The sequence below is a fragment of the Motacilla alba genome, chromosome 25 (genome assembly GCF_015832195.1).
Source record: "Motacilla alba alba isolate MOTALB_02 chromosome 25, Motacilla_alba_V1.0_pri, whole genome shotgun sequence".
NCBI classification, from domain to species: domain Eukaryota; kingdom Metazoa; phylum Chordata; class Aves; order Passeriformes; family Motacillidae; genus Motacilla; species Motacilla alba.
Window position 1 is genome coordinate 2,113,500 of NC_052040.1, and position 17,117 is coordinate 2,130,616.

The 17,117-nt window shown below is 55.8% G+C and overlaps 1 protein-coding gene across 1 annotated transcript; it reads right to left on the bottom strand.

Annotated features, from left to right (window-relative positions):
* Positions 1–584: 584 nt before the first annotated feature.
* Positions 585–15,064, bottom strand: VPS45 (vacuolar protein sorting 45 homolog). The gene is made up of 15 exons (XM_038161962.1): positions 14,791–15,064; positions 14,586–14,720; positions 14,232–14,292; positions 13,697–13,776; positions 12,940–13,008; positions 12,577–12,714; positions 11,625–11,735; positions 10,268–10,402; positions 9,868–9,981; positions 9,454–9,621; positions 7,043–7,201; positions 5,783–5,890; positions 5,446–5,567; positions 4,006–4,137; positions 585–1,776 (listed from the first exon to the last, which is right to left on the bottom strand). Exons 1-15 carry the CDS (start codon positions 14,881–14,883, stop codon positions 1,689–1,691), a joined length of 1,713 nt encoding a protein of 570 aa, XP_038017890.1. The 5' UTR covers positions 14,884–15,064; the 3' UTR covers positions 585–1,688.
* Between the last annotated feature and the right edge of the window lie 2,053 nt (positions 15,065–17,117).

Sequence of the window (17,117 nt, forward strand, 5' to 3'; positions counted from 1 at the left end):
CCTGTGTTTGGTGGCCAGGGCCTGCAGAGCCCCGGCTGATGGCCAGTAGCAGATGGCACGGTGCTGGTGGCAGTAGGACGGCTCTGCTGTGCCCTTTAGATGCAGGGCCCACATTTGGGCTCTTCCCAAATGTCCTCTGGAAGCTGCCCTGAAAGCACAGCAGGTAACACACCTGCACACACCTCCCATCCCTGGGAGCAGGAATTCAGCTGCACTTGGAGTCCTCGGGCTGTTCTGACAGTGAGTCACGCTGTGAAGGATGTGACCAATGATTCAGAGCTGGAAACATCAACAACTGACATGGAAGGAAGGAAGGAGACAGGAGGGAACCCATCTCCCATTCCTGTACCAGGAACAGGGGGCTGCACTTCCAGCAGTGAGCCCCTGGAGGCTGCTCCCCAGTGGGACAGGTGACATTGGCAGTGCAGCTCCTCATCCCCATCCCTGTGGGCAGAATGAAAAGCCTCTCCAAGGCGTGTTTGTGTCTCTCCCTGTATTCACATGCCCCCTTTAGCAGCTCTAGCTGCTCCTTGTGCTGCTCCGTTACAAACAGTTGCCAAAATCACCTCTTTCTGCAGAGCAGATCAGCAAACTCTTGGTTTATTCATGTATTTAACACCCCCCACACAGCATTTTGCCTCTGGATATCAAGTGTGAAGCTGCTGCCTGGAAGGTGAGTGCAGTTTAATTAGGACACGTGCTTTTCTGTGTCTCTGACAACAGTTACAGCCCTGCTGTCTGGGGAAGGGGCTGCTGGAGGAGTGGATGGGGCAGGGGGCTGCCCAGTATCCTCTGCCAGCTGTGACTCAGCTCCCCTTTTAAAGAAAAGTTGGGGTCTCAGACGCCTGAGTCACCTGTAAGAGGGAATTCTTGCAGCTCTGCCTGTCCCAATAACCCAAAATTCACCTCACAGGTGCCCAGCCAGTTCCACTCCTGGCTGTGGGCAGAGAAATTCCCCCCAGCACAGGCTGTGTGCTCCCCTCCTTTCCTCAGAGAGCCCCCCCGGGGTCAGGTCCCCTCCTCCCTGCAGGGCTTTGCTCTCTCCCACATCAACAGGACTTAGTTGTGATGCCAAGATAATTCCCAGGGATTTAGGAGCTCATTTCATTTGATCTGGCTTGTTAATTCCCAATCAAGTGCTGATTAGAGGCCAGGGAGCAGAGCTGGAAACACACTTGCAGGTTCCTTGGTGTGGTCCTGGAGGGGAGCAAAGCCCCCACAGAGGCTCAGGCTGTAACTGCACCTTGTGGCCTCGGGAAAGGGAAAGTCGGAACATCTAGCAGACAACTTCGGCCAAAGTGGGGGATTTAATAGGATTCAACATATACAGACAACAGCAAAGGGCTCCTGTGCCCACCAGCCACAGCCCCACAGCTGCTCCCCCTGCATGGGGCAGCATCCCTGGGCTCCTCCTGGGACTCATCCAGTGTGTCCTGTCAAGAGCAGGGGCTGCAGGGATTCAAGGGCTTTCCCAGGCTCTCCTCAGGTGACATCCCAGTCCTGGAGCTGTTTGTGAGGGGACAGTGAGGAGCTGCAGTGGGGACACATCCTTGCCCTTGGGCTAGTGCCAGCTCCAGCATTCGCTGCCATTCTGGCTGTGGAGGGGAAGCTCCAGCCGCAGGGCAGGAACATCCTGCTCTGCTCTGGGAAAGCCCTGAATGTTCAAAAAATACTCATTCCTTCAGGATTCACCGTCGGCTGCTGGACCTCGGTGGGATTTGGGAGCTGTCGGTGCCTCGACCGCGGAATCCTGCGGCTGTCACCTCCTCCAGGAAGCTGCTGGGAAAGGTTCAGGTCAGTGGAACAAGGGCCAGAGGGGCTGTGACTGTCCCCAGCACAAGCCTCAGGCCTGCTGGCATCACCCACCCACGGCTGGGAGCAGCTCCCAAAGCCAGGGATGCTCCCAGCTGGAAGGATGCTGCCCAGGATGGTTCCTCTGGCAATGAGACACCGCGGCCATTCCCAGGCTGACTCATCCCTCAGTGTGCTGATCAGGTGATCTCAACAGCAATGCTTCAAAAAACACCCCAAAAGATAAAGAAATACAAACCAAGATATGGCACAAATCCTACAGAAATGGGATTCCCCTAAACTGGGGCTGGAGCAGCTCTTCCTGCTCAGCTTGTGAATCTTGAGGGGTTTGAAAAATAGTTAAACCCTAAAATCTCCTGCAAAACCCTGCAGCAACACCCAGCTCTGAGTGCCATCAGACACAGCTGGGAGGGGGCACAGCAGGGCACTGCCCGCGGTGGCACCAGCTCTGGCACAGGCTCTGGCACCTGGCTTTGTGTTGCAGCCTGAGCTCTCCCTCCTGCAGGTTATTTTTAGGCACTAGAACCAGGCAGAACTGAGCTCTGGCAGGGAATGACTGGTGCTTTTAGGGTCTCTGGTTCTGTGCTGTCTGGAGCAGGTTGTGCCTGTGACCAGTGACACCTCAGGGTCCCTCAGCACGGCCTCTGTCAGCACATTCCCAGTCTGGAGTGACTGGAGACGAGACCCAAACTCGCCCCTGCCCTCCAGGGATGAGCTGCACCACAGCACAACCCCCTCCCTGCTGGGGCTGCTGCTCCAAGGACCCTGCAGATCCTGCAGGAACAGGTGAGGACCCAGCACAGGCATCTGCAGATTCCTCCAGAGCTGCTCCACCCGAGCAGGGCCTGGAGATGGAGCTCCCAGGAGAAATGAGCCTTGTGCAGTCAGGAGGGTCCCCAGGAGGATCCAGTGCGGCTGTAACTGGGTAACTGGGTCAGGCCCCACATCCTGGGATTAGTCCCAGCAGGTTTGTCTCAACCTGCCCAGGATGAGTCAGCCCCAGCACCAGATGTTCCTGGCAGCCCCTTTGATCCGATTATTGATCCTTTGTAACCCTTTCTCCTCCAAAGCCTGCGGAATTGCTCTGGAACCCCTAGGAGCAGAGCAGATTCTCCATCCTTTGGGCCACCCCTGTGGGCCCACAGATGTTGGTCCCAGTTCCAGCAGGGAGTAAGAACAATGGGAGCAGGATTAGGTGCTTACAGGGCTGCTCGGTGCATTAACACCCAAATCCCCTTGTTTCTGGTGACATATCTGCCCTAATCCCACAGGAATCAGCAAGGCCATGGATTAGTGAGAGGTTGGGACACACTAAAACCTGGCTTTCCTCATATGGATGTGCTGAGATATCCCTGATCCTAGGGCACTGTGATGGAATCGTGGACAGGAGACAGTTTTATTGTCCTCCCATCCTCAGGGAAACCTTATCCAAGAGGAAACTGATCATGTGGGACAGGGCTGTTTCAGAACAGGCCCTTTGCTGTCCTCCCCAGGCAGGAACTGGCCACATCCAGCCCTTCCTTTTATTTTCCTTTTTACCCCCCCACTTCATTCTTTGAAATGCAAATTTGGATACAGAATCCCAGCTTTTCTGTAAATAATTCAAGGACTGCACAGCAGCAGAGCCCAAACCAGCCCAGGTGGCTCCTGGCAGCACCAATCCAAGCAGATCCAGTGATGGGGCTGCAGATCCTGAGCTTCAGCAGCAGCTCAGCATTTTCCCACCATCCCACACTGAGCACTGGGAATCTGGAGAGAATTCCTGCTCTCCTGCCTGGCCAGCAGCAAGCTGTGCTGATGTGAAGCAATTCCCACCATGGCATCAATTCTTTCCTGTGCCCAAAGTGAATAACTTGGGTTCAGGAAAAGTTATTTGTTTTTATAAACCAGCCATTTCCCACTGGGAATTCCATACTTACAGGGATCTTTGCCCACCTTCAGCAAAGCAGCAGCAGGTTCATTCAGTGCTGAATTCCCACGTGCTGCCCTGGCTTCCCAGTGTTATGAATTAGAAAAACTCTCTGGAAAACTCTACTTGCCTGCCCTTGAACTCATGGAAATTCAAGTTAAACCTCAAGTTAAACCACCACGAGCAGAGCTGGGTCCGGAACACTGACACCCATTTCCACGTGGGGATCCCCCAGGCACCCCAAATTGCTGCTGTGCCAGCAGTGTCACAGGGGTGGATTTTACCTCCTGGTGTTGTGGATGGTGGTCCCACCCAGGACGATGCGGACGCCGGGGTTGGAGCGGTTCAGGTTGAACACAGCCAGAGCCTCCTCGTAGGTGGCCCCTCCAATGAGGAACACAATAATGTCCTGAGGCCTGGGAGAAAGGCACAAATCATGGAATGGTTTGGCTGGAAGGGACCTAAAAGCTCAGGGACACCTAGCAGACCAAGTGGATCCAAGCCCTGACCAACCTGGCCTTGGACACGTTCTGGATGGAGCAGCCACAAATATTGAGTTGGGATCAGACAAAGCCAAGGATAAATCCTGCACTTTTGAGGCAGTGATCCATGATCCTGAGGGTGCTTCCTCTAGACGCTCCCTCATCCCTGTGATGTGCCAGGCTCAGAGCTGAAAGCAACCCAGTGAATCCCCAAAATCTCTCCTCTCCTGAACTTCCACCCACAGCCCTGAGCAGCCTCCAGCAGCAGCAGCACCCCGATCCCTGGGGATCCACGTGCCATGTTTAATGCATGACCTGCTGGGGCTGGGAAATCAGGATCGATTCTGGAGTCAGGCAAGGACACAGCACTGCCTTGGAGCTCCCAGGCTCGGGGCTTGTGACTGAAGTGCCAGGATCTGTGCCTCAGTTTCGCCTGAGGGGACACTTCCCAGCCAGCAGGGAAATGTGGGATGGTCGAGGGAAGCCAAGCAAGAGGAAGGAGGGAAAGGATGGAGTCTTCTTCCATCCCAACACAAACTCAGGTGTGCTGTGCACATCCTGCTTTCAAGTGAGCTGCTCCTTCCCTCTCCTGTAGCCACCCTCCCAATCCCTCGGAAGGACCAACACCAGGGATTTCTTTCTTGGATCACTGCATGGACAGCATGAGCCAGAGCAAAGCTGCTCCTGCCTGCCTGGGACACGGGCACAGAGGGAGAGTGTTGGCCACTAGGTCTCCATGATCCCCACACCACTTCCACCCTGCCCAAGGAGATGTGGGAAAGCAGGGAAAACTCATGAAAAAGGTGAGATCAGTCCTTTCCCAACGTGATCTGTATCACCACTAAGCACCCAAAGCCTGTCTGCTCAGAGTCTGGGTTAGGTCTGCATGACCCTGTCCAGCAGGGTCCCATTTCCATCGGGAACAGCACTGGCTCAGGCCAGGAGAGCTGCAGCTGGACTATTTCTGGCAGTCCCCAAACACCAGCACAGAGCAGCTCTGATGAGTGAGGGCTTCACCTGAGCTGCCCAACAGGAATGGCACATCCGAGCCAGGATGAGACACACCCCAGTCCTGGCAACATTCCTGGGGATACAAGACCTCTACAATCAAGAGATTTCTGTGCCAAGCCCCAGCTCTGGTCACCATCAGTCCCACCCCGCTGTGGGGACAGTGTTGGGGACAGCAGGGATGTCCCAGCCGGTGTGTCCCAGTGCAGGCTCTGCCCCAAAGGCCCCATGCACCTGTCCCGGAGTGTGTTGGGGCCCAGGTAGGGATACTGGCTGTCCTTGAGCTTTCCCTTGATGAGCTGGTCCAGGGTTTCCTGGAGCAGGGGCTGGTGCTGGGTGTACACATTCTCGATGCCCTGTGGCCAGAGAGAAGCTCTTTAGGAAGGAGGATCAGCAGAGGCACAGCAGGCACTACCCCTGAATTTAGGATGGAGAAGCTCTCCAGCAGCTCACTCCTGTTCTCAGTGGAGTCAGGCCCTGAGCCAACAGCCCACAGCATTCCTGCCAGCCCTGCTCCTCCTCTGGGCTGCAGTTTTGAGCCTGTCCCCATTTCCCCAAGGAGTCTCAGTACCTTCAGGCCTTTGAGGAACTGCTTGGTGATGGCCACGGCATCCTTGGGGCTGAACAGGTCACTGCCTCGGACCCGCTTCCCTCCGTACTCCACCACGGCAGACACCAGCTGTGCAGGGAGAGGGCAGAGCCCCGTCAGCCTGGCACTCCCTCCCTCCAGGAGTCACTGCTGACACCTCACTGAGGTGTGGAATGGGGACGAGGAGCCACGGAGATGATCCCAGTGGAACTGCACGTGGAAGTGAGGGGGCAGAGCAGCAGCACCTCCACGCCCCCCAGACCCTCCTGCTTGAGGAGAAGCTTCGTCTCCATCTCCATCGCCTGCAGCAGCGACATCAGCTCCTCCACACGAGGTGACATCATCCCTCTCCTCCACCTCCTCCCCAGCTGCTCCTGGCACTGCTGCCTGTTCCCTCCCTGCCAGCTCCTTTCCATCCCCAGCCCCTCGCTGCAGCCGCTGCCTGTGCTGCAGGAGCTGGGCAAAGCGGGGGAGGAAGAGAAGAGAGGAAGCACATCCCAGGCCCATGGAGGTGCCACACTCCCCTCCCAGCAGGCTCCTGCCATCCCTTCTTTATTAAATCCTTCATAACATCACAGAATCACAGACTAGGCAGGAGTGGAAGGGACCTCTGGAGTCCAACTCCTATTCCCTGGTTCCTGGGCTGCAGGATTGGACTTCAACCCCAAAGCAGTTGGAGTCGGAGTCGTTCTGCCTCATTTTCACTGATTTAGGAAATGGAAATCGAGTCACTTAACTTAAAACACCTTTTAAAGCCACACCCACTGGTCCCAGCCGAGCTCAGAGCTCTGTGCAACAACACAGCCCTGGAGCAGGCAGGTTTCACCCCAAACAGCAGCAATTCCCTCATGCTGTGGGACACTGGGGTACCTGCCCCCCATCCTGCCCCACCCTGGGGTTACCTGGTGGTACCTGCCCCCCATTCTGCCCCACCCCGGGGTTACCTTGTGGTACCTGCCCCCCATTCTGCCCCACCCCGGGGTTACCTGGCAGTACCTGCCCCCCATTCTACCCTGTCCTGGGGTTACCTGGCAGTACCTGCCCCCCATCCTGCCCCACCCCGGGGTCACCCCGCGGTACCTGTCCCTGCCCCTCCCCGGTTACCTTGCGGTACCGGTCCCTGCCCCTTCCCGGTTACCTTGCGGTACCGGTCCCTGCCCCTCCCCGGGGTTATCTTGCGGTACCTGTCCCTGCCCCTCCCCGGTTACCTTGCGGTACCTGTCCCTGCCCCTCCCCGGTTACCTTGCGGTACCTGTCGCTGCCGCCGCGGCCGCGCAGCTCCTCGAGCAGCGCCGGGAGGCCGCTGCTGGCGTGGCGCTCGTAGCGCAGCGCGTAGAGCATCACCAGCCGCGCCGCGTCCAGCTCCGACACCCGCGGGCTCTGCAGCAGCCGCCGCACGCTCTGCGGGACACACGGCACTGCTCAGGGCCACACCCGACCGCTCCGGTGTCCCCCGCAGCCTGGGGGACAGGGAGGCTTTCACTGGTGCCACTGTCTTATCAGTCATTTATCGGTCACTTATCACTGTCGCTTATCAGACTGGTTTCCTGCCCAGCAAGCGAGAGGATCCAGTGTGGTGTAAACCCCCCAGCCCGGCTCCTCAGGTGTTTCACAGGAGGATTTACTGGAGTACAAGTTGGTTTTGGGTCTTTCCGTGGAACTTGGAATTCACGAGCCACCTCTGATGGGTCCTGAGCCCCTTGTGGTGCTGCAGGAGGGGGAAGATGTGCACAGGGACTTTGAGACACCTCCAAGCTCTGCCTGGGTCTTTCCAGCTCGAGCAGAGCCACCCCAAAGGTTCCACCACTATACTGCAAAAACCCCTCAGGCAATCCCCCAACTCCATTTCCCTTTTGGAAGGTGCAAGGCAGAGGCATCAGAGTCTCAGCAAACCTTTGGATGCGAGATGTGGAGGAATAAACTGCACATTTGGAAGCAAAGGAGGGAAGGAATTAAAGCATGGAAAGAGAGATCCCAGCTCCAGGGAAGAGCAGGGATCTGTTATCACTCCTGATCTGCTGCTGGATTCACCACCCCCGCTCAGATGTTTGTTGGCACCTATTTAACTGATGCTGACTAAAAACACAGCAGGAAATCCTGGCTGTGAGGAGGATCAAGAGGAATTTCACCATTCAAGGTCAGGAATTCACCTGTGAGGGGAGAGCCAGAGCCCCAGGGAGGTTCCTGTGCTGGCAGTGCCAGGACCAGCAGGAAGCAGAGAACAGAAAACCCATTGTCCATGGGAGGAGCTGGGATTCCAACCCTCCATTCATGCTCTGTGTCAGGGTTAATGAGAGCCCAGGGGAGGAAAAACCCAAATGTCCCAGACTGGGGGGGGCTAAGGCCACCAGAGATCCAACAATCCCTGAAGTGACATCAGGGGAGAACAATTCCACCCTTATTCCAGGCGCTGGCTGCTGCTTCTTGTCCCGTGGCCTTGCCCTTCTTGCTGCCACTGGGAGCTGCAGCAGGGACAAAGATTCCACCTACAGGGCTTTCCATTTACTTCCAAGCTGCTGCAGATCTCCCAGTGGCTCTTCAGGCACAGGGCTGCAAGGAAACTGAGGCAGCATTTCTGCTCTAAACCTGCAGAAACGCTGTTTGTGTAGAGCAGGAGCAGGGTGATCCCAGGAACAGCAGGATTCACCTGGCACCAGCTCTGTGCTGTGTGCATTCCATCAAAAATCACAGCTCACGGCACAGGGAGGGAGCAGACTGGGAATGTTTGACTTTGAAACCACAACAACCTGAGCTGGAGACAGCGATACAGCACGAGGACCTCAGAGGCTGCTTCCAGCAAACACAGTTCTGGCTGCATTCCCAGTTCCATACTCAGCCATGTAAATCCTGCCAGACACCAGCTATGGAGTCCCATCCCTGCACTCCCTGGTCCTGAGGGAAGCATCAGCCCAGGGGATGGGAGCACACTGCACCTCTGGGACAGGCCAGTGGTATCCCCTCGGCCCCCACTTGCAGTTCAGAGTCACAGAGGGGGGGAACAAACTGATCTCAAACCTCTGGAGAGGCTTTTCCTCATTTCCCTCTGCTTCCCCAGTGCCATGCAAGGGTCTGTTACGTGTTGGGAATCCCCCTCCACTGCTGGAAATCAAGGAATCATTTCTCAGAAGCGAGCGGCTGCTGCAGCCCTGCTCTGAGCCAGCCCCATCCCAAAGCTGCTGTTGAACACCAGCCCAAATCCATCAGCGCTGACTCTGCCAGACCCTGCTCTGCTCAGGACACAAGGGGCCACCCTCAGCTGTCACAGAGCCTCCCTCCAGCATTTCCAGGCCTCTCTGCCAAAGAAATCTTGGATCTAAGGGTCTTTCCAGGGGCTTTTCTTAAAAAAAGAGGTAAAGACAATTCCACGGATTCCAGCTAAACACATCAGCTCCTGCACAGCGTCTGAGCTTGTTTTATCCTGGTGTCTGCCAGAAACCAACTGGCTGAAAATAATGAAAGAATGTTGGATTGTGGGATGTAAGGACAGCATTTGCAAAGATGCTCCTCAAGCCAGTTATTAACGATGACTCATTCCCATCTGAGCTGAGCAGCGAGGAGCAATTCCACACGCACTGTCCCTCCCCACTCTCTCAAATCCCCACTCCCAAGGGAGTGATGGGATGAAACCCCCCACGCAGAGGCAGGATGAGTACCTGGAGGGCACTGGAATGGTCACTCTGGCAGGCCAGCTCCTGCTCCACCTCTGACACCTCCAGCAGGTTCCGCTCCGCCACCAGCCGGGACAGCTCCCCCACCACTGTCACGTGCTTGGACACTGTGCCTGACATCTTCTTGAACTGAGGGTAGTTCTCCACAAAGGCCTGTGATGGGAAACTGAGGCAGTGGGGACTTCCAGGGAAAAGCAGGAGATGGTGGAAGATGGGTGCAGCCAGCCATAAATTGTACAAATTCCCAGCAATTCTCTGCAGGTGTGCAGAGGATCACACACCTTGATCCCAGGAGCCCCCAGGATTTCTCATTCCCAGGAGATTTCCGGGAGGGATGTATTTTTTATTTACTCCTAACATTAAAGGATGGGACACAGCTGGGATGGACTTTGTCTGTACCTTCATATCTGCTATGGACTCCAGCTTCTGCTGCTCCTTTGGCTTCCTCCTCTGGAAATCCTCCATCAGGTTCTTGATGTTGGTGCCAATCTCGGCGAAGTTCAGGTACATGTTCTATGTGGAACAAGGTGGGAAGCAGAGGGAAACTCATTTGACCAAAGAAGAGCCTTGAGCAGCTGGAAGAAGGTGGCTCCACCCCCCAAAACCTGCAGCAGCCTTTGAAATCAAACTACAAACCCATTTCCTAGGACATGTTATCCCACATCAGGTATCACTGCTGCTGCACGCCGACGGTCACGAACGGCACGTCCCCACCCCGAGGCTCCAAGCCATGGGGAGGCTCCTTTCCTGTGGCAAACCCAGAGACGTGGGTGCTGGTGAAGCCCCCCGGGACACCTACATTGGCGTAGAACTCGTCGTTCTCAGCTGACAGGACGACCTCCCGCAGGTCCTTGCTGATCCCCGGCACGCGGGACAGGTCGATGCGGTTGTTGTTGATGCCCAGCAGCTCGTGGACCATGGCCTGGTACGTCCACTGCCAGGGGACAGAGGAAGGCAAAGGGATGACCTTGGTGAGACACAGCACTGGGAAATCAATGGATTTCAGCTGAAGCCAGCCAGAGCTGCTCCTGCTAGCCCAGGACACGCAGCAGAGTTTGGGAGCGTGTCCCTCAGAGCAGCCAGGACATTCCGATGAGAATAAACACCACGGATAAATAATCAGATGGGGAGACACTGTCCCCCTCCAGGGCCATTCCAGAATCACAGTATTATGGGATGGTTTGGGTTGGAAGGGGCACTAAACCCATCCTGTTCATGGCAGGCACACGTCCCACCAGATCAGGAATTCCTGCAGGTGCCTTCAAAAGAGACCAAGAGGGATGGGGATTAACATTCCTGTTCCAAGACCTCTGTTGGCCACCAAACCCCCCAACTTTCTGCCCAGGCAGGGAGAGGTCCCACGGTTCCTCTGCAGAATTCCCTACATGCTCCACTGGCAGGAGCATTTCTGCACATCAGGAGTTTCTATTTTTATCCTGAGAAGTCTAATAATAACCCAGAGAGAACAGTGACAGCTGATCAGAGCCCTGCCGTGCCCAACGCTCCATTTACATCCCCGGGAATCTCTTTGGGATAGGAAATCCTGAAACAGCAGATAATGCCTGATGCTGAGCACAATCCTAAACACCACAAACCAGGTGTGGGCTGGGCTGTGACAGCCACACCCCTCTGTGACACAGATGTCACCTCCAGCTCCTGCAGAACTGGTGTTACAGCAGCTCTGGGGCTGCTGGTCCCACCCAGGTGCAACTCCTGATCCCCGGGTTCCAAGGGAACCCCACAAGGGAGACCAACAGATCCTGCCAGGATCTGCAGCACAGCATGGAACAAACAAATCCAACGGCTCCCAGCAAATCCAGCAGCCATCAATAACTGAGGGAGGCTCAGCAGGGCAAGGTCACTGCCCAGAGCCCCACAAGCAGCCCTTGGGAAAGGCCCTGCAAAGCACTGGGGCTCCAGAAGCCACATGGAAGTGCTGGTGGCCCTGTTTTCCAGGGTGCTGGGTCCATCTGCCACTGAAGTCAGCACAAACAACCCCCACTCGGGTCTGGAAAACCTAGCCGGGAGATAAAAGAGGGATTTTGCAGGGATTGGAGGTGGGAAGCAACACTTTCCTCTCCTACATCCAACCACGACCTGCCAGGGGTTGAACTCCAGCTGCTGCAGCTGCCCTGGCACACCCGGCTGTGACTCACCTGGTTCAGCAGTGGGGTGATGGCATCGTCCGAGCGGTCCAGGATGAGGAGCAGGGGAGGGACCTCGGTGCGCCGGAAATCAAACAGCTCGTACTCCTTCGTGATCACTTGCTGTAAGAAACGGGGGGAAAATGGGAAAAATCCCACTTGAACACCGGGAAAAGGGAAGGGAGGGTGAAAGCCCAACTGTGCTGCCAGGGAGGAGCTGAAGGCCCCAGGAAGGGGGACACTGCTCCCAGGAATGCTGTACTGGGAGCAGAGCGGGACAGGACCTGCCCAGAGCTGGGCCTTGAAGTAACTGATGGGATTCACAGGAATTGACTGAAAACAGGTGAGGTGTTTTTGGGGTCCCCAGATGAGGTGAGGAATGATGTATTTGACTCTATGTTCTTAGAACGCTAATATATTATAATTATATTATAATTATATTATAATTATATTATAATTATATTATAATTATATTATAATTATATTATATATACAATATACCATATATTATATTGTATATGCCATATATCATATTGTATGATATATATCATATATTATATATCATATATCATATGTTATAGAATGCTATACTAAACTATACTAAAGAATAGAGAAAGGATACAGACAGAAGGCTACAAGGAATGATAAATGAAAACTCGTGACCTCTTCCAGAGTCCTGACACAGCCTGACCATGACTGGTCAATAAGTTAGAACAATTCCCATGAAACCAATCAAACAATCACCTGTTGGATAAACAAGCTCCAACCAAGAACACAAGAGAAGCAAATGAGATAATATTGTTTTCCTTTGTCTCTGAGGCTTCTCAGCTTCCCAGGAGCAGAAATCCTGGAGAAGGGATTTTTCCAGCAAATATGACAGTGGCAAACAGGTGTTTCCCTCCACGTGTAAGAAACGAACCAAGAGTGAATTCATCCTGAGGGGAAGAGCTGTGCTTTCTCTCACCTTCACGCACTCGGCCAAGCGCTTTGCTGGCTCCGAGGAGAGCTGGTAGCGGATCATGGGGCACTTCTTCAGGGACAGCAGCAGAGCAGTGAGCCCCTGGGTTGTCCTGGTGAGCTGAGCCGGGTCCCAGCTGCGGCCCTGGAAGGAAAGGCTGCCCCTCACATGGATGCACCGGCCCCAAACTTTCCCACATCTCTGTTTCTAAGTGCTGAAGCCTCACAGGACAGCACGGCTACACTGGAGCGGCGGGCACCCAGGGGCTGGACACAAACTCTCCTTGCCAAGGCCCATTTTCCCCCAGCAGCCCCCCGGTGCCCTGGGTTGGGAGAGCCACACGTTACCCAAAACTCGCCGTGTTCCTACCCGACAGCAGCCCAGCAGGTTCAGGGAGAAGACGTGTGGGTTCACAGCAATGTAGTCGCCATAGAACTCCTGGGGAGGGGAGCAGGACAGGCCTGTGTCTCTGACCCTGAGCCCAGGGCCAGCACTGGCCACCCAGCCCACACCACCCCTGGACACTGGCTCACACCATCCTTCTTTCCTGCACCCCAAACCCCGCTGACAGCTCACAGACCCCTGTCCCCAGCTGCCACATCCACAAGGATCTGGACAATTCCAGGGATGGAATTGTCTGTATCCTTTCCAGCTCCACCACTGCCCTGTGCCAGGGCTGAACAAGCCTTTCCATGAAGGAATTCTGCTGAAACATCCAACCTACATCTCCCCAGCATGGCTCTGGTGCCCGGCTCTTCATCAGCACCACAAACACGGAATCGTGGAATCAGTGACTTTGGAAAAGCCCTTTGAGACCACTGAGCCCAACTGTCCCTCCAGCACTGCCAAGGCCACCGCTAACCCGTGTCCCCAAGTGCCACATCCACATGGATTTGAACTAGGCAGCACCTTGTGAGACACCAAAAAGAGCAGCAGCTGTGAGAGCCCCGGGCACAGAGAAATGGCACCTTTTCTGTCTTTTACCTCTTCATCCCACATCTGTGTCCACCCCTCCTCCCACCCAGGCCTGGCATGCACCCGCTGGGAACAGCCCTCCTGCTCCCAGTGTCTGGCAGCCTGGACCTTCCCTTGGCTTTTGGATCTCCCGAAAACATCCAAACTTCACCTGGACTTCAGCCACGACCTCCTGCTCATCGGCCTCAGCCAAGGCCTTCACATCGCTCTTGCTGATGACGTTGCTGAAATCTGGGAGGAAACAGGGAAGGGACAGTGGGGCACCCTGTGGGATGGCAGTCTGATCCCTCTGGAGCACGAGCACATCCCACAGAGACCCTCGAACCCTGCAGGTGTTGGAATCCTGAGCCACCCCCCTTAGGGATGCTCCCAACTCGTTCCCTGCCCATCTCCCCAGCAGATGTCCTGCAGAGCCACAATGACATCTAGAGGCCACTTCACCCAGTTCCTGCCATCCCACTGACTAATTCCTGGCCTGCAGGACTGGACTTCAACCCCAAAGCAGCTGGAGTCATTCCGCCTCATTCCCAAACCCATGGAACGTTCCGGACACGTGGGAAGCCCCTGCCTGATCCACCTGGCACAGGAAGGTGCACTGAGGTGTGGAGCCTGTCCCATCCACACTGGGATGTGGAGCCTGTTCCAGATTTATGGAGCTCCAGGAGCCCTGGGCTCTTCATACTCACAGATGAAGTAGACACTGTACTTGGGCCTTCGCAGCTCCTGCACCAGCAGCTCCACGTTCTCCTGGATGGAAACAGCACCAGGGAGAGCAGAGTTAAGCAATAAGGAATCATGGAATCCTTAGGGTCGGGAAAGCCTCCGAGATCTTGGTGTCCAGCCATTCCCCCAGCACTGCCAAGGCCACCACACAGCCCTGTCCCCATCTGCCACATCCACACGGATTTGAACAATTCCAGGGACTGTGGCCCCACCACTGCCCTGTGCCAGGGCTGAACGACCCTTTCCACGAAGGAATTCTCCTGACTATCAACCTAAACCTCCCCAGCACCATCTGAGGCCGTTCCCTGCCCCTGTACCTTGGTGGGCCTCAGGAAGCAGATGGCCTTGAGGTGCTTCATGGGCTCCCTGTTGGGCGAGTCGAGGCGTTCGAAGAGATAAACCTCTCGCTGCAGGATCTCGGACTGGGTGTACACCACGCTCACGGCGCCGGTCTGCGGGCGGCAGCGAGCAGCTCCCGTCACGGCGGCCCCGGCCCCGGCTCCCGGCCCAGCCGCCGCTCACCGTCTCCCGGTCCATCAGCAGCACCTTCATACCGGGGCCGCTGTCCTCGATCATCTTGGACACGTACTGCCGGACCGCCAGCACCGCGTTCATCTTGGCGGGGATGCTGCTCTACCGGGCTGCCCCTCACCCGCTTCGGCCCCGCTTCGGCCCCGCTTCGGCCCCGCTTCGGCCCCGCTTCGGCCTTCTTCGGCTCCTCCTCGCCCCGTCCGGCCCCGCCGCCTGCTGGGAGTTGTAGTCCGGCAGCGGGAGCGGCCCCGCCAGCCGCGCTCCCGGGGTCCCGCATGCCCGGCCCCGGGGGTCCCGCATGCCCGGCGCCGGGGGTCCCGCATGCCCGGCCCCGGGGGTCCCGCAGCTCCGGGGGTCCCGCATGCCCGGTGCCGGGGGTCCCGCATGCCCGGCCCCGGGGGTCCCGCATGCCCGGTGCTGGGGATCCCGCATGCCCGGTGCCGGGGTCCCGCATGCCCGGCCCCGGGGGTCCCGCATGCCCGGTGCTGGGGATCCCGCATGCCCGGCCCCGGGGGTCCCGCATGCCCGGTTCCGGGGGTCCCGCAGCCCCGGCCCCGGGGGTCCCGCAGCCCCGGCCCGTCCTTGCCCTCCCGAGGGGACCCGAGCAGTGGAAGTGGCTCGGGAGGGCGCAGCGGTTTGACACTGAGCCCAAGCAGGCTCGCCCCAGACACGCTTAAACCCACCCAAACCTGCGTTAAACCAAGACAAACCCGCTCCACCCCGCGCTAAATCCACCCTGAAACAAACCAAATCCACCCGGACCCACCTAAGCCCACCCCAAACACACCAAACCCCTTCCAGGTCTATCCAAGCCCGCTCCAAACCTCCCCGACCCACCACTCCCGGCACACCGGGGGTCCCCTGGGGTCCCCAAGGACAAAGGACGTGACCCGGTTCTACCGAACTCGGGCTGGACGAGCGCTCCGGGAGCAGCCCGGCCCCGCTAAGCCCGGGAGCCGCACGCTGGGATTAGCAGCTATTCCCGGCGGGACAGAGCTGACCCGGGCCAGGCACTCCTCCGCTGCCAAAGCCCTATTTATAGCGCGGGATAACAATTAATTAATGAGTGTGTCCTGCCTTTCGCTTCCAATTAAGCGGCTCCCCACTTCCTCTCAGAGTGATGGACAATTTTGGCGTCTTTAATCCTTCCATTTCCTGCCAGGATTTTACCTTTCACTTCCAAACGCTTCGAGTCTTCTGTCCTAGAGGCTGGAAATGTACAAACCACAAACATTTGAGTGGTTTAAATAGGGATTTATCTAGAAAAGTACAATTCCAGTATTTTCTTTCTTACTTTTTCTTTCTTGCCAGATTCTGTTTCTCATATCCAAAGTGATGCCTTAAGGAGCATGTGGGTGCTCCTGGCCAAAGGATACACACAATAACAGTGAATGGTGTAAAAAATTGGGATTTAATTGCGTCTGATTGATTTCTGGCCTTATTGTTAAATGATTCAGTGTCTGGAAAGTGCTGGTTTAGTTATTGTCCAGTTTTCTTGGAAATGCTTTTGGATTTTATTTGGGAACTAACCGAACCCAGGCTGTCATCTCCTCTTTAAATCCATCTTTGTCCTTGTCCTGAGGGAAGACAAACCTCTCCTTGTGCCATTTCACTGAAATTAATCACAAACCAAATCTCTGAGGCTTCTTGGTGGGATGTTTATCCCTGGTAAAGCATTTTAAACAACTTTTATTCTGCAGAAATGTTACACTTTTCATTCCCCACAGGCCGATTGGTGAGGTGGGAGTGGTTGGAATCATGGAATTATTTAGGCTGGAAAAGATCTCTGCATTTGCTGTAATTTTTAATTTAAACCTTATAATCCTTTTAAACCTTAATAATTTTAATAACCTCTTTCTAACCTTAACAATTTTAACCTTCTAATTCTTGAATAAGTATTTATTGAAGTATAATTTCTGTAAATAACCCTGCTTTAACCTGCCCTGGGCCTATCGCCACTGCCCAGGCGAGGACAGACGTTGGTCCCTAAGTTGAGGCAATAGGATTGCCTGGGATTATGGCACTGCTATTTAGGGGATTGAATTTGGTGTTGATTCTTTCAAAAGCGATGGATTCTCCACTCCTGATTCCAAGGAGAAACAGCCACGCCAGCCTGTGCCACCCCCGTGTGGGGCACTGTCCCTGTCCCTTGTCCTGCAGCAGCACCCCGGCTCCTCAGGGCTGCATTCCCCACAAATCCTTTTGCTCGCTCTGGGAGTGGCTCTGCCTGGAGCTGTCGGGAATGAGGTGGGATTTGATGTGTGTTTAACACTGGGCTGGCCCCTCGCCGTGGCTCCAGCAGGAGCAGGGGGGAACGG

What these genes read in the sequence shown, in the direction of transcription:
- VPS45 (XM_038161962.1), bottom strand. Translation starts at nt 14,883, where the DNA reads ATGAACGCGGTGCTGGCGGTCCGGCAGTACGTGTCCAAGATGATCGAG. An exon ending in ACCTGCTGGGCTGCTGTCGG is followed by an intron (nt 12,715 to 12,939) that starts GTAGGAACACGG and finishes CTTTCCTTCCAG; the next exon opens with GGCCGCAGCTGGGACCCGGC. An exon ending in CCCAACACACTCCGGGACAG is followed by an intron (nt 4,138 to 5,445) that starts GTGCATGGGGCC and finishes CCTTTCTCCCAG; the next exon opens with GCCTCAGGACATTATTGTGT.